At 36.9% G+C, this 16125-nt stretch overlaps 1 protein-coding gene across 6 annotated transcripts in view; it reads right to left on the reverse strand.

Annotated features, from left to right (window-relative positions):
- Positions 1–16125, reverse strand: part of KYNU (kynureninase) — a 128235-nt gene that overhangs the window by 93371 nt on the left and 18739 nt on the right. For all 6 annotated transcript variants that reach the window (XR_011254566.1, XR_011254567.1, XM_069577679.1 and 3 more), the window contains exons 3-4: positions 11295–11415; positions 1515–1597 (exon numbers count right to left, since the gene is read on the reverse strand). Coding sequence is in view for 4 of the 6 variants with exons in the window: in XM_069577679.1 (XP_069433780.1) it covers positions 1515–1597; positions 11295–11415 (204 nt within the window). In the remaining 2 variants the exon portion in view is untranslated. The remainder of the gene's footprint in view (positions 1–1514; positions 1598–11294; positions 11416–16125) is intronic.

Consider the following 16125-nt stretch of genomic DNA (forward strand, 5'->3'; position numbering starts at 1 on the left):
AAATGCCTTCACTCTCTTTCAAATTTGAATGATAGCCATGCCAAGCAGAGTATTCTTGGTTGTGGGCTTTTTTATTTTCACCACTTTAAATATATCATGCCACTCTCTTCCGGCCTGCAGAGTTTCTGCTGGAAAGTCAGCTACTGTTTTTTTGGGAGTTCTCTTATGTATAATAAATTGCTTTTCCCTTGCTTTTTAAAGATTTTTTCTTTTTTTGTTGACATTTTAATTACAAATGTGTTTTTGTGTGGACCTCTGTGGGCTGATCTTATTTGGGACCTTCTGTGATTCCTGGACCTGGATGTCTGTTTCCTTTCCCAGGTTAGGGAGGTTTTCAGGAATCATTACTTTTAATAACTTCTCTACCCCTTTCTTCTCCTTCTGGGACCCTTACAATGTGAATGTTAGTATACTTGATATTGTCCCAGATATCTCTTAAACTGTTCCTCTTTTTAAATTCTTTATTCTGTTTTTCTGCTTAGCTGGAGTAATTTTTACTACTCTTGTTTTCCAGTTCACTGATACATTCCTCTGTATCATCTACTCTATTGTTGATTCCTTCTAGCTTATTTCAGTTGTTTCTTTTGGCTCTGTTTGGTTCTTCTTTATATTTTCTAACTCTTTGTTTAACTCCTCATTATTTTCACCCATTCTCCTGAATTAATTGAGCATCTTTATAATCATTACTTTGCATTTTTTATTGAGTAGATTAATTAACACTTCACTTGGTTCCTTGCAGTTTCCTGCCGTTCTCTGGAAAATATTCCTCTGTCTCCTCACTTTGTTTAATTCTCTGTGGTTATTTGTATATTTTAGGGAAGGTTTGTTATATTTCCTGATCTTAAAGAAGGGGCTTTATATAGGAGATACTATGGGATAGATATGTGTGTGTATATGTATATATCTATACACACATACATATATATATATATATATATTAATACCTTAAATTTCACATAAGACTTTAAGCAATGCTGAATAATCTACCCGATCAAACAAATAATTTTTTCAATATGATAACACATTTACCATTTAAAACTATATTGAATAGCTTTACCAACAGTATATAGAGTTCACTTTAGGAAATACATCATAGACTGAAAATACAGCATCAACAATATTATTTTCAACAGCACTCAGCCTAATTTTAAAAGGTCACCACAGATTAAGTTGAAGTGAAGCTAAACATATTGGTGTTTTAGGCCTTTGGCATGTGAAGATTAATGTTTATTTACCATATAATAAACTCTTAGAAAACTAACTGAAGTTGATTTCTATGAAATTTCCTTAATTATAAGTGCAGATGTTTTTCATTGATGAGTAAATAATAGCCTTAGAATATATAAGAAAAAAAAAATTAGCAATCAAGTCTCAGTTAAAAGCACATTTACTCTTTAGTATTATAGATTAAAAATCAGGATGTTCTTCAATAAAATGTTTATCTTATAACCTATGTATATAACCAAATGATTATGTCTTTATGAGTTTTTGGAAAAAATTCACTTTGTACTTACCCACAATGTCACTCATAAGTCCTGAAATAGTCTCATCTCCTATAACCCAAGGACGTTTCCCTATACTGTGACCATAGACTCCCCTGAAATTGAAAAGGGATTATAACAATGTTAGTTTTGGTGTGCATCTGTGTGTATAGTGTGTATCTCTGTGTGTTGGTGTGAGTTTTCAAATATCAACATTAGTGACTGAACATTTCTAAGTGAGTCTTTGTAATGTTTTAATAAAAAGCATGCTTTTTAAAAAACCAAAAGTAATATTTGAGAACTCTGCTTTTTAACTTGTAATTTTAAAGTATTTTTTTGTTTCCTTTTTTGTTGGGGAGTATAGGGGGTGTTTGGAGAAGGAAATGGTAACCCACTCCAGTATTCTTGCCTGGAAAATCCCATGGACTGAGGAGCCTGGTCGGAGGAGGCAATGGCACCCCACTGCAGTTCTCTTGCCTGGAAAATCCCATGGACAGAGAAGCCTGGTAGGCTGTAGTCCATGGGGTCGCTAAGAGTTGGACATGACTGAGCCACTTCACTTTCACTTTTCACTTTCATGCACTGGAGAAGGAAATGGCAACCCACTCCAGTGTTCTTGCCTGGAGAATCCCAGGGACAGGAGAGCCTAGTGGGCTGCCGTCTATGGGGTCGCACAGAGTAGGACACGACTGAAGTGACTTAGCAGCAGCAGCATAGGGGGTGTTGACCATATAATATTTCATTATCTTTCCTTATTTTGGAGTCTAAGATATTATTTTTTCTCTTTTGAAAATTTTAAGGCTATTTGAATATCTTATCTGTATACCATTCCATATAATTGTATCTATACTGCAACATTTTACTACTACTTGAGACTAGATATTAAAATGATTATTAATTACATTTTAAAATATAATTATAACCTATGAATTAAATAGAAGTATATAAAATGTGATTATACTCATGATGACATTTTAAGTTAATAGTGAAACTTGGCAATAATCAGAGACAATACTTTATCTTTACCTGCTGTGTGCTCAGTCCTGTCTGATTCTTTGTGACTCTCTGGACAGTAGCCAACCAGGCTTCTCTATCCATGGGATTATCCCAGCAAGAATACTTGAGCGGATTGCCATTTCCTCCTACGGAGGATCTTCCCAACCCAGGGATCGCTCCTGTGTTCCCTGAATTGGCAGGTGAATTCTTTACCACACTGAGCCACCTGGGAATCCCATATTTTCTAGCAATTTCATCTATCACATTCTAGATCAATTTTGTTATTCTAGTAGTTATCTCAGTAGGCATAATGGAAAAAAACACTAAATGCATAAGATAATGTCAATTCTCAAGTCATTTCTATCAAATGAGGAAGGCAAATACATTTGAAAAATAGTAGAAGAAATCAAGAAGAGAGTGACTTTGTGTGCTGTTACAAACTTGTATATTAGAAAGCTCTGGAATAGACTGTTCTTAATTCTTTTGGAATCCAAAGACTATGTAAACTTGGAAGAAAGGAATAAGCATGTGCTCTATGTATAGAGTTAACTGTGATGAATACATATTCTGGAATTAAATAAGCTGGTAGCGTTGAGCTGGAAAACCTTCTCTTAGAGATGAAGGCTAGTAGAATACGCCATCCTAAAACATCATTGTGGGACATTCACCATATTGTGCTATAGGCACTTGAAGAAACAGAAAATCCAAGCGGCTTTCTCTGAACTTCACTATCTGCCTAAAGACAGATCCTTCGAAAGAAAGTTATCATAAATCTTCCCAAGAGTTTCATCAGCTAAAGAAGATGGCAGTTGCTCAGATGCGTCCACTGTAGCCTACCAGGCTCCTCTGTCCCTGGAATTCATCAGGTAAGAATACCTGGGTGGGTTGCCATTTCCTTCTCCAGGGAAACTTGCCAGCTCAGGGATCAAACCCAGGTCTCTCGCACTGTAGGCAGACACATTACCATCTGAGCTACCTGGGAAGCCTCTTAGCAAGGAGAGACTACAAGCAACACCACCCCCCCAGATAAACTTCAGACTATTCCTCCTATCTATTCTTCAGTGATCCATCCATCTTTCATAGAAGTCCTTAACTATCCCCTAAGAGGCCTGCATCTTTCTTCCTCTTTAGCTATCAAATGAGATTTAAGCTTGAATTCTCAGCCACCTTCAGGAGTTATTCATTTTTCCTTGAATATTTCCTATGTATCCTTTAGGTATTCATGTTAATAAATTGTGTTAATAAGCAAAATTCTTTTTTTATCGTGTTAACCTCTCTTTTATTACAAGGCTGTCAGTTAAAACCTCAGAAGGCCAAAGGATTGATTCTCCTCTACAGAGCAGTGGGGAAACTGGAAAGGAGGAGCCCATGCTGATTTCTGTGGCGTGAATACCCCCCATCAATGAAAATCCTGAATGTTTAACAACTGACTCCATCACCTGGGATGGGCCAATTCCAGGTCAATAGTATGTATGAGGCTACATTTATTAGAGGCTTCAGTCAGTCAGTCAGTCAGTTCAGTCGCTCAGTCGCGTCCGACTGTTTGCGACCCCATGAATCGCAGCACGCCAGGCCTCCCTGTCCATCACCAACTCCCAGAGTTCACTCAGACTCACGTCCATCGAGTCAGTGATGCCATCCAGTCATCTCATCCTCGGTCGTCCCCTTCTCCTCCTGACCCCAATCCCTCCCAGCATCAGAGTCTTTTCCAATGAGTCAACTCTTCGCATAAGGTGGCCAAAGTACTGGAGTTTCAGCCTTAGCATCATTCCTTCCAAAGAAATCCCAGGACTGATCTCCTTTAGAATGGACTACTTGGACCTCCTTGCAGTCCAAGGGACTCTCAAGAGTCTTCTCCAACACCACAGTTCAAAAGCATCAATTCTTCAGTGCTCAGCTTTCTTCACTGTCCAACTCTCACATCCATACATGGCCACTGGGAAAACCATAGCCTTGACTAGACAGACCTTTGTTGACAGAGTAATGTCTCTGCTTTTCCATATGCTATCTAGGTTGGTCATAACTTTTCTTCCAAGGAGTAAGTGTCTTTTAATTTCATGGCCACAGTCACCATCTGCAGTGATTTTGGAGCCCCCCAAAATAAAGTCTGACACTGTTTCCCCATCTATTTCCCATGAAGTGATGGGACCAGATGCCATGATCTTAGTTTTCTGAATGTTGAGCTTCTAGCCAACTTTTTCACTCTCCTCTCTCACTTTCATCAAGAGGCTTTTTAGCTCCTCTTCACTTTCTGCCATAAGGGTGGTGTCATCTGCATATCTGAGGTTATTGATATTTCTCCCGGCAATCTTGATTCAAGCTTGTGCTTCTTCCAGCAGTACCTAATTTCCCACTTTTATAGTTATAATATGTACCTTAAAGGATTTCTATCAGAAATAAATAAGATAGCATGTGTAAGATCTTGGTACATGGTACCCCTTTTTTGAGTTGTCTTTCCTAATGCAAATCTAATGTTAAAACTCACTTCATCAGCATGTGAAGGCTTCCCTGGTAGCTCAGATGGTATCTGCCAGCAATGTGGGAGACCCAGGAGACCCAAGTTCAATCCCTGGGTTGGAGATTGATCCCTTGGAGATGGAAATGGCACACACTGCAGTGTGCCTGGAGAATTCCATGGACAGAGGGGCCTGGTACTGGGCTACAGTCCATGAGGTTGCAAGGAGTCAGACATGATTCAGTGACTAACACTGCACTACACATCAGCATGTGGTGTAAAACACAGTTTTTAAACTAATACTTCAGTTACCGTATAAAGTGAGATGAAGGAAGAAGACTTTGAGAATAAAGAGACTATAAGAATTAAAGAGGAAGAGAAAGACAATTGTTAGTGAGTATTATTCATATTATTGTTAGGTAGCCTGAAGCTTGCCTCTTTCTTGACTTCCAATATAAATGCTAAAGACAAAAATCTTTATCATTAAATAGTAGTTAAAGGCAGATACTTGGATCCTTTTTTATTTTAATCACATAGAGCTCCATGGCCTTGCTGATAGCACAATACATCTTATTGCTGTTAGGCAGTAAAATTCTATGTTCTGCCTCAGAGAATTTATATCTCAGAATATTATGCCACCTACTTCTCACCCTTGTAGACACCATGGTAATAATCTTTAAGGATCTGTTTCTTCCTGCAATGCTTTTGGCATCTTCCTTTCTTTAAGATGTCACACACAGAATCAACTTCTTCATTTTGCCAGTCTACTAGCCTAGGGTAGTGAAATGTATTTAGGAAGTGTTACCCAAATAAACTCAAAGTGGCCTGTCGTTAGAAAGAGCTGATGTGGATCACAGTGCAGTTATAAACATACATATTCAATTTAAGAGAAAGCTTATGTTGTTTTCATTCTAAACTGCTTAAAGTAGTTGCAGCGTAGGTGCAATCTTCTTTTACTAATGCTGTGAAGGAAAAGAGAGCATAGGAAAGAGTTCACTCACTACCATTGCATCGATCATTGCTGTGAGTCGGCTGAGATGTCTGCAGAGCAGTATTTGCTCATGAAATTAGATTTCAGGATATAAAATCTAATTAGGAAGTTAATAGAAATGTGGATCCTCTTTGAAATAGGACTGTGCTTTAACCATCCTACAGAATGAAAAGTGCCCCTGCTTTTAAAAGCTCCCCCCAGAAAGTAAATAAATAAGACTTCAGAGAGTCTCTCTTAATGATATCACAACATTTTTCTGTGACCCAGTTGATGACTAGCCAACAGAGATGTCAGGAAAAGCTCTGTAACATGTCGTGCCATGTACTTTCTTATTCACACTGGAGGCAGAATATGCCACACTAAAACTTGCCGCTTGGGCATAAGGATTATTATGTGCTGGAGGTACTTGAAAAAGAGCAAATGCAAGAGGAGGATATCTCTGAACTCCCCTTATCTGCCTGAAGACAGATCCTCCAAAAGAACTCAATTTGTCCTTAATTCCCTTTTTGGAAGTTTCATCAACAAGGGAAGATTGTCTCAGGTCACAAGAGAGGAGACGAAGTCAGCACCACAGCCAGATAGACTTTGTCACAAACTACCACACTTCCCATCTATTCTTCTAACAGCCTGTTCATCCTTCCTAAAGATCATTTACTTTTCTCAGAGTGACCTGTATAGCTCCTCTTTAGCCCCTATTAAGACAATATATAAGCTTTCAAATCTCATTGCTTTTTTTGGATATCATTTCTTTTTTTCCTGTGGTGCCCTCATGCATGTAATATTAAAAAGTAATAAAATTTTATGCCTTTTCTTCTGTTAATCTGCCTGTTACTTTATTTCCTAGGCCCAGTAATGGATCTATGAGAGTAGGGGGCAAGTCTTTCCTCCTCTACAGTACACTTTTATATTTTTTAAAGAAAGAAACCCTAAAATTAAATGAGACTGCAGGTCTGCAGAAACATACATATCCCATGTGCTTCACCAGAACCCTTTCTGCACACATATTACCATGTCACTGCAAACCAGGCAGTTTGTTCCTACAGTGTAATTCAGTGTGCTATTTTTCTTTTTAAGTAATTCTACCTAAATTGTATCAGTTTTTATAAGAATCCCTATAAAGACACAACTGTGGCAACTTTTTGCTCCTCTAAAAAAGAAACATTTATTTATCTAGAAAATGGGATAACCTAGAAGACCAGTAATATACTGATTACTACCTAGGGACACAACATATATCTTTCAACTTACAATGTGCTCTTTAGAACTGACATAGCTGAATTTTACCACTATGATTACTAACTCATTCTCCTTTAATTGATCTGGGTCATTAGTAAATATTTAATTTTAAATATTCCCCCAAATTAAGTTTATTGCCTATCCATCTTAGCAGACCCACAATGAACAAGCATATATTGTTGCTTCTTATTGTTGTTATATCTTCTTGCTGATAACTAATTATTATATATCAAAGAGCAAAATTACACTAAAAGTTTTCTATTTAAGAAAATTAAAATAATCTAAATATTATCATTTCATCAAACAAATAATTTATTCTCCAAATAAAGTGTTATTAACCTACTTTAGAAATCATGTACAGTTGAAAATGAATTTGGAAAATACTAATAGGTATTTAAAAAATACAGAGGTAAGCATTTTAATTTCATAGTCTTGCTGTAAGCATTTTAATTTCATAGTCTTGCTTGAATCACTTAAAGTTTTAGAAGAAATCAATTGAGTCCTAAAATATTTCTAAGTGTGCCTGTATTCTTGACTTTTCTTTAGTGTAAAGTAATCAAATATGGCAGTCACATGAATTATAAGATTGAGCTGCCTTATGACCAGTGATGGTTTATTTTATAGATAAGTAGGTCGCATGTTTACAATATTCCATTAAAGATGATGACTTAGAAGATAAAAAACATAAGCCAAATGGCATTTCCTATGTTATAGGTCATGGATGAGATTTGGATTGAAATTTGATATCAATATCCCAAGGCAATATTTCACTTAGACCACTCAAATTTCTCAGTTACTGTTAAGATTATAAATTTTTAATGTTATTTTACTCTGTTAAGCAAATAATTTTAAGGTACATTATTTAGTGACTATGTAGCTCTTTGACTCAGTTCTCAAAATCTCTCACTGGTCAGGAATGGGGGTGGGCACTGTCTTGGTTTGGGTATCTGCTGAGAAGTAGGGCAGAATTAGGGTTGGAGGAGATGAAGAAGAGCGGATAACCTGATAATATTCATTACAATAATGAGTGGCTCCGGATCCAGAGGCAAACCAAACATATGCAAGGGAAATTTAGTACAAAAACAAAGGCAATAGTTAGAAAGGCAAGCGAAGGAAACAATGGGCCACCAGAGTGGCAGGAAGATTACTTTAAAAGCATGTTTTTTTTTTTTTTTTTTAAAAAAAGCATGTTTGACCTAAGAAAGAAATCCTAAGAAAGAAACATTGTCCCAACTTAAGGAAAGCCTCCTGAAAATACCACCACCACTGACACACCATCAGAGAAGAATGGCCCTTAGCACTAGGAGTTACACATTTACTTTCCCTCAGTCTTTCTCTTGGGGAGCTCCCAAGCAGGAAAGATTCTGCTGGTTATTATCAAGACAGAAAAGCCCAGGTGAGCCAACCGTACTTTCCTATTGAAGCCTACTCCCCCCTTTTTGTTAAATTGCTTTTAATCCCTTACTCTGGCTGATAAGTGAATCACCGTAGTGTGTTTCTGCACTCACGTAAAACAAAGTTTTCTCCTGCTAATCTCTGTGTGTGTGTACCCACTGCATGATGTCCAATTCTTTGTGACCCCATGGACTGTAGCCTGCTAGGCTCTTCTCTCCATGGGATTCTCCAGGCAAGAATACTGGAGTTGGTTATTATTTTCTACTGCAAGGATCTTCCTGACCCAGGGATTGAACATGTATCTTGTGTCTCTTGTGTCCCCTGCATTGTCAGGCAGATTCTTTACTACTAGTACCACCTGGAAAGCTAATCTATCTGTTGTCAATTAATCCTCAGGCCCCCAACCACTAGAAGGTAAGTTGATAGAGGAAAAGTTTTCCTTTCAACACAACATTAGCTGAAAAGGCTAGAATGGAGTTTTAAGCTAAATATTTAGGAGCAAAAAAAATGAATGAAAAAACCCATTTGAGATTAAAGATTGGGGGTAGGATGGAAGGAAACAAGACAGTATTCATGAACCTCAAATACTACTGATATCGCTCGGCTGGCAGCACCATGATGTTGACTGGGACACCAGAGTTCACAGCAAAAAGACTAAATAAAACCAACTAGTTATCTAATCTTCTACTCAGAAGAAGTCTTTTCAAAGTTCAGTTTACACTGCTTGAAGCATTACAACATACTTCCTTGCTAAATCGTCTGTCTGATGAAAAATTGGTAGGGGTGGTTAAGAGTATGTAAATTTCTGTTGTCACAATGTAAAATATAAAATTGAAAGGTAGCAACAATAGGAAGATATTATGACAGAGAGGCAGGCTGTCCTGACACTTCTGCCTGAACATAATTGGAGTAAAAGTTTTGAGAATAATCAACCAGTCTTTTAATAAAGTAGAATAATTGAAAGGATACAAATAGGATAGCAGAGCGGCATATTTTAGAATGTACATGAAGGATGAAAATGCACAGTTTGCTGAACAAATATCTAAGAGGCAAAGACACTCTCCAAATCTCAAGTTCAATCTAATTATCTGCTATATTTTACATTTAGGCCAAAAATGAATATTAACCATTTTTATTAACTATGACCCTTATATTTTAAAATAGCAAAGCCTGCAAGTGCAAAATGCTTTCAAATGTAGTGATATTTACTTTTCAAAGTATGCATAAATGTTATGCAAATAAAATTATAATAGACCTAATAAATTGTGTAAAACTCTATTATTCTTGCACTGAGTTGTGAACTTACATTCTTAACCAGTAAAATTAAGAACTCTGCAGTGTTATCTAATAGCCTTGGTAGTAATCATTGGCACAGTCAGTTTAAACTTAACTTTAAAGAAGAGGTTTTGCTCCCAACAGAAAAGACCACTGGCCTGAAGAATATAGAAAGCTGGAAAAGTCATTTTGGGTTTCTATGAGACCTAAATATCTTGCTCAGAGTTCTTATCTGGTATGGTTTCATATTCCTGAATTTCTTTTTTTCCCTTGTACTTTAGGTTTAGCTTCCCCCTCATCCTTTTTTTCAGATTGTAAGAAGCAAAAATATTTTTAAATACTTATACTATTTTTAATATTCAAATAATATAAATATTTAAAGAGTTAGATATTTTTTAAAAATTCCAGTTTTAGCTGTCAGTAATTATTAGGGAAGGATAAGATTAAGTACATAAGATTAAGTTATTTTCCTTAAGGGATTTATAATATAGCTAAAAATATGAAACTAATGTGAGTAGATACCTCTAAACCACCTATTGTAGAGCAGTGATTACTAATACACTAGATATTCAGCAAGGGGTAATGAGTGGTTGAGAAGGTTGATATTTAAGAGGTGAGAATTGAGATAAATAGAAAGTATGGAGGGTTTCATAAGCAGAAAAGTAAAAGCAGAACAAGAAAATGGAGAAAAACATGAATCTTGATTTAAGATTCCTACACAGTTAAAGTGAACCTGCCAAACTAAGCCCCAATGGAGCATCTACTCAATGGAAGTTGTAGTTGTTTAATCATGTCCAACTCTTTTGCAACCCCATGGACTGTACCCTGCGAGGCTCCTCTGGCCATGGGATTCTCCAGGCATGAATACTGGAATGAGTTGCCATGCCCTTCTCCAGGGAATCTTCCCAACCCAGGGTCTCCTGCATTGCACGCATGGGCATGAATCTTTACCATCTGAGCCAACAGGGATACACATCTCAATAATCAAGTTCAGTTTGGTGAGGGAAGTACCTTCTGTTTCACTCAACATCTTGTCCCCCCTCAACAATTTTTAATTTCTTATTTATAAAGATTGGTGTGCTAGAGTTTAGCCAAGAACTAATCATGAAAACACTAAACTGAATCCTAAATATTAACTCCCTTGTTAGTAATTTAAAAAAATAAAATAATTGCTTATGACATAGATGAGCCAATTCAGAGGAGGAGCTTAATTTTTAAAATATTTTAAAAGCTTTACTATTGATTCTACCACTAATTTGCCATATGACCTTATTTACTGATCCTCAGTTACTTCATCCATAAAATGAGAATATTTTATCACTCATTGAACACAATCCCTCTGGTTCCTCTCTGCTCTAATGTTTTAAGATTCTGCTTTACACCTTTTCAAATATTAGACAGTCTAGAGTGATTTTTACAATTCTTGTATGAGATGTTGATTGCTAGCTTTTGAAATAATACTTACATTTTGGCCCATTTATCTAGTTCCTCTTCCAGGTATGTTTTAACCATTTTTGGTTGAAGGCCAAGAGAATTTCCCGAGAAATAGATAGCTTCTTCATCCTTATTCACCAAAGATAAATCAACTGAAATAGAAGAAAGATGAAAAAAAAAAAAACTATTCAATTAATTAACATTATTCCATTTGGCATTGTTTATCCACTACAAACAAAAAATGTATTTAACTCCAAGAAATATCTTACAATTCCTTCCAAGTATAGCATCAGGTTCTCTTAAAAATAATATTTTACATTTATATTTTAAAATATAATTTAAATGCTTCTGTTTAGACCTGTCATATGTATTATGCTCCATGAAGAAATCTAGATGAACAAGTACTTCCAATAATAAATAGCCAATAGAAAAAAGTTAAAACAAGAATTTTTACAGAAATTATATCAGCCTATCTAGTTATAGCAGAAGGTTACCAGAATTTGACAAGTAATGATACTCTGCATTAACTGGTGTTGCAGCATATAGAAACAGTTTAATGATTTTTGATATATCTGAAGTGGACATATTAAATGTGTACATTTTTGTTCTCTCTCTATGCACACGTGTTTAGGCAAAGGCTCTTTATTTACTTCTTATTCAGATAAATGAGAGCTACACTAATTTTTAATTCTGCCTTGGTTGCAATAAACACAATTTCAGCAGCAAATCAATCCGTATAAAGTATTTTCTAGAAATGCACAAGTTTATAACTGTGTTCTTCTAAGTTTTATCTTAATTCTATTGAAAGAAAGATTAAACTTCTGCTAAAATTTTACTGGAATAATTTGGTTGTATTCTCCTCTTTATTTAGATTACTTAAACCTTTGCTGACTTTTTAAAGGCCACCATTTAATTCAACCTGACAGCCTTTATAGAAACTGTCTCTGTTTTTCATTGGTATCTCTTAAGTCTGACTCTTTCTCAAATAGGAACCAGTCCATTGTTCCATGTCTGGTTCTAACTGTTGCTTCTTGACCTGCATACAGATTTCTCACGAGGCAGGTAAGGAGGTTTGGTATTCCCATTTGTTGAAGAATATTCCACAGTTTGTTGTGATCCACACAGTCAAAGGCTTTAGCATAGTCAAGGAAGCACATGTTTCTTTCTGGAATTCTCTTGCTTTTTCGATGACCCAACAGATGTTGGCAATTTGATCTCTCCTTGCTCTGCCTTTTAAAAATCCAGTTTGAACATCTGGAAGTTCTAAGTTCATGTACTATTGAAGCCTAGCTTGGAGAATTTTGAGCTTTACTTTGCTAGTGTGTGAGATGAGTGCAATTGTGTGGTAGTTTGAGCATTCTTTGGCATTGCCTTTCTTTGGGATTAGAATGAAAACTGACCTTTTCCAGTCCTGTGACCATTGCTGAGTTTCCAAATTTGCTGGCATATTGAGTGCAGCACTTTCGTAGTATCATCTTCTAGGAATTGAAATAGCTCAACTAGAATTCCATCACATCCACCATCTTTGTTCATAGTGATGCTGCCTAAGGCCCACTTGACTTCTTAGTCCAGGATGTCTGATTTTAGGTGAGTGATCACACCATTATAGTTATCTGGATCATTAAGACCTTTTTTGTATAGTTCTTCTTTATATTCTTGTCACCTTTTCTTAGTTTCTTCTGCTTCTGTTAGGTCCATACATTTTCTATCCTTTATTGTGCCCATCTTTGCATCTTTGTATTTCTAATTTTCTTGAAGAGATCTCTAGTTTTTCCCATTCTATGGTTTTCCTCTATTTGCATTGATCACTTAGGAAGACTTTCTTATCGCTCCTTGATATTCTTTGAAACTCTGCATTCAGATGGATATAGCATTCTTTTCTGCCTTTCCTTTTTGCTTCTCTTCTTTTCTAAGCTACTTGTAAGGCCTCCTCAGATAATCATTTTTGCCTTTTTTCATTTCTTTTTCTTGGACAAGAAGTAACAGTTAGAACTAGACATGGAACAACAGATTGGTCCAAATCGGAGAAGAGTATGTCAAGGCTGTATATAGTCATCCTTCTTATTTAGCTTATATACAGAGTATATCATGTGAAAGGTCCAACTGAATGAAGCATAACCTGGAATCCAGATCACTGGGAGAAATATCAAACACCTCAGCTATGCAGATGCCACTATCTTTATGGCAGAAAGTGAAGAGGAATTAAAGTCTCTTGATGAAAGTGAACGAAGAGAGTGAAAAAGCTGGCATTAAACTAGACATTCAGAAAACTAAAATCATGGCATCTGGTCCCATCACTTCATGGCAAATAGATGGGGAAACCATGAAATCAGCGACAGACTTTAATTTCTTGGGCTCCAAAATCACTGCACATGTTGACTGATGCCATGAAATTAAAAGACGCTTACTACCTGGAAGAAAAGCTCTGACAAACCTAGACAGACTATTAAAAAGCAGAGATTTTACTTTGCCAACAAAGTTCCATATAGTCAAAGCTATAGTTTTTCCTATAGTTGTGTGGATATGAGATCTGAACAGTGAAGACGGCTGGGCGCTGAAGAATTGATGCTTTTGAACTGTGGTGTTGGAGAAGACTCTTGAGAGTCCCTTGGACTGCAAGGAGATCAAACCAGTTAATCCTAAAGGAAATCTGTCCTGAGTATTCATTGGAAGGACTGATGCTGAAGCTGAATCTCCAATCCTTTGGCCACCTGAGGCAAAGAGTGGACTCTCTGAAAAAAGACCTTGATGCTGGAAAAGTTGAAGGCAGGAAAGAAGAGGGCCACAGAGGATGAGCTGGTTGAATGGTGTTATCAACTTAACGGACATGAGTTTGAACAAGCTCTAGGAATTGCTGATGGACAGGGAAGCCTGGCATGCTGTAGTCCATGGGGTTGCAAAGAGTCAGACATGACCGAGTGACTGAACTGAAATCTGGCCCAATAAACAGACGTAAATATTGTGCATACATTTAAATTGGATTAATCTAACAGTTCTTTGTCAATCTAGAGAACAAATTTTGAATGATTTTATTCAGAATTCAGAAGTTCCAATCAGTGCACCATGGCTTAGATTTCAACTGAACATTCTAAAATAGTTTAAGGACTAAACATGTTCTGTGTGTGTCAGCCTTGTCAACAACCCAGGAAGAGGAGGCAACCACCCAGATATATTCTCGCACTTTTTTTTTTTTTTGCCTTGTTTTTTCTTAGTGGTGCTTTTATAGACAACTAAGTATTGGGTTTGGCATAGTCAATAAAGCAGAAGTAGATGTTTTTCTGGAACTCTTTCACTTTTTCAATGATCCAACGGATGTTGGCAATTTGATCTCTGGTTCCTCTGCCTTTTCTGAATCCAGCTCGAACATCTGGAAGTTCACAGTTCACTTACTATTGGATCCTGGCATGGAAAATTTTGAGCATTACTTTGCTACTGTGTGAGATGAATGCAATGTGCAGTAGTTTGACCTGCCTCCTAAGAAATCTATATGCAAGTTAAGAAGCAACAGTTAGAACTGGACATGGAGCAACAGACTGGTTCCAAATTGGGAAAGGAGAATGTCAAGGCTGTATATTGTCACCCTGCTTATTTAACTTATATGCAGAGTACATCATGAGAAATGCTGGACTGGATGAAGCACAAGCCAGAATCAAGATTGCCGGGAGAACTATCAATAACTTCAGATATGCAGATGACACCACACTTATTGCAGAAAGCAAGGAAGAAATAAAGAGCCTCTTGATAAAAGTGAAAGAGGATGGTGAAAAAGTTGGCTTAAAATTCAACATTCAGAAAACTAAGATCATGGCATCAGGTCCCATCACTTCATAGTGAATAGATGGGGAAACAATGGAAACAGTGACAGAGGGCTCCTAAATCACTGCAGATGGTGACTGCAGCCAAGAAATTAAAAGACACTTGCTGCTTGGAAGAAAAGTTGTGATCAACCTAGACAGCATATTAAAAAGCAGAGATATTACTTTACCAACAAAGGTTCATTTAGTCAAAGCTATGGTTTTTGCAGTAGTCATGGATGGATGTTAGAGTTGGACTATAAAGAAAGCTAAGCACTGAAGAATTGATGCTTTTGAACTGTGGTGTTGGAGAAGACTCTTGAGAGTCTCTTAGACTGCAAGGAGATCCAACCAGGCTATCCTAAAGGAAATCAGTCCTGAATAATCACTGGAAAAACCAGTGCTAAAGCTGAAACTCCAGTCTTTTGGGCACCTGATGTGAAGAACTGACTCATTGGAAAAGACCCTCATGATGCAAAAGACTGAAGGCAGGAAGAAAAGGGAACGACAGAGGATGAGATGGTTAGATGACACCACTGAATCAAAGCACATGAGTTTGAGTAAACTCTGGGAGTTCTTGATGGACAGGGAGGCCTGGCGTACTGCAGTCCATGGGGTCACAAAAAGATAGACACCACTGAGTGACTGAACTGAACTGAACTGAAGTATTGGGTTACTGTTATTTAGGAAATCATTTTTAAAATGTGTTCTTATGAAAGAAAAGCAGAATTGTAAAGTATTTTGTCACATGTCTTCCAAAAGTGGGTTCCCCCTTTTCTTTATTTTCCTTTTACTTGGTTGCATTTTTTCAAGTCTTAAAGCACATCTAATGACATCATAAGAGTGTTCCATTGGCATTAGGTAAAGAAATACAATAGAGTATCAGGAAAGTACCTTTTGTAAGAATGATGAGATAACATTCCACTCTCCAGCCCAATTCCATAAGATCTTTACAACATCAAAGACCCATAGACCTTTAAGCTATGGGGGCCTCAGCTTCTCTTGTGCCAGAAGAATGATAAGAAAATTTGGTATTGAAATTTGGTGCTCTTGGCTGTCATGGGGTAC

This window comes from Ovis canadensis, chromosome 2 (assembly GCF_042477335.2).
Source record: "Ovis canadensis isolate MfBH-ARS-UI-01 breed Bighorn chromosome 2, ARS-UI_OviCan_v2, whole genome shotgun sequence".
Taxonomy (NCBI): domain Eukaryota; kingdom Metazoa; phylum Chordata; class Mammalia; order Artiodactyla; family Bovidae; genus Ovis; species Ovis canadensis.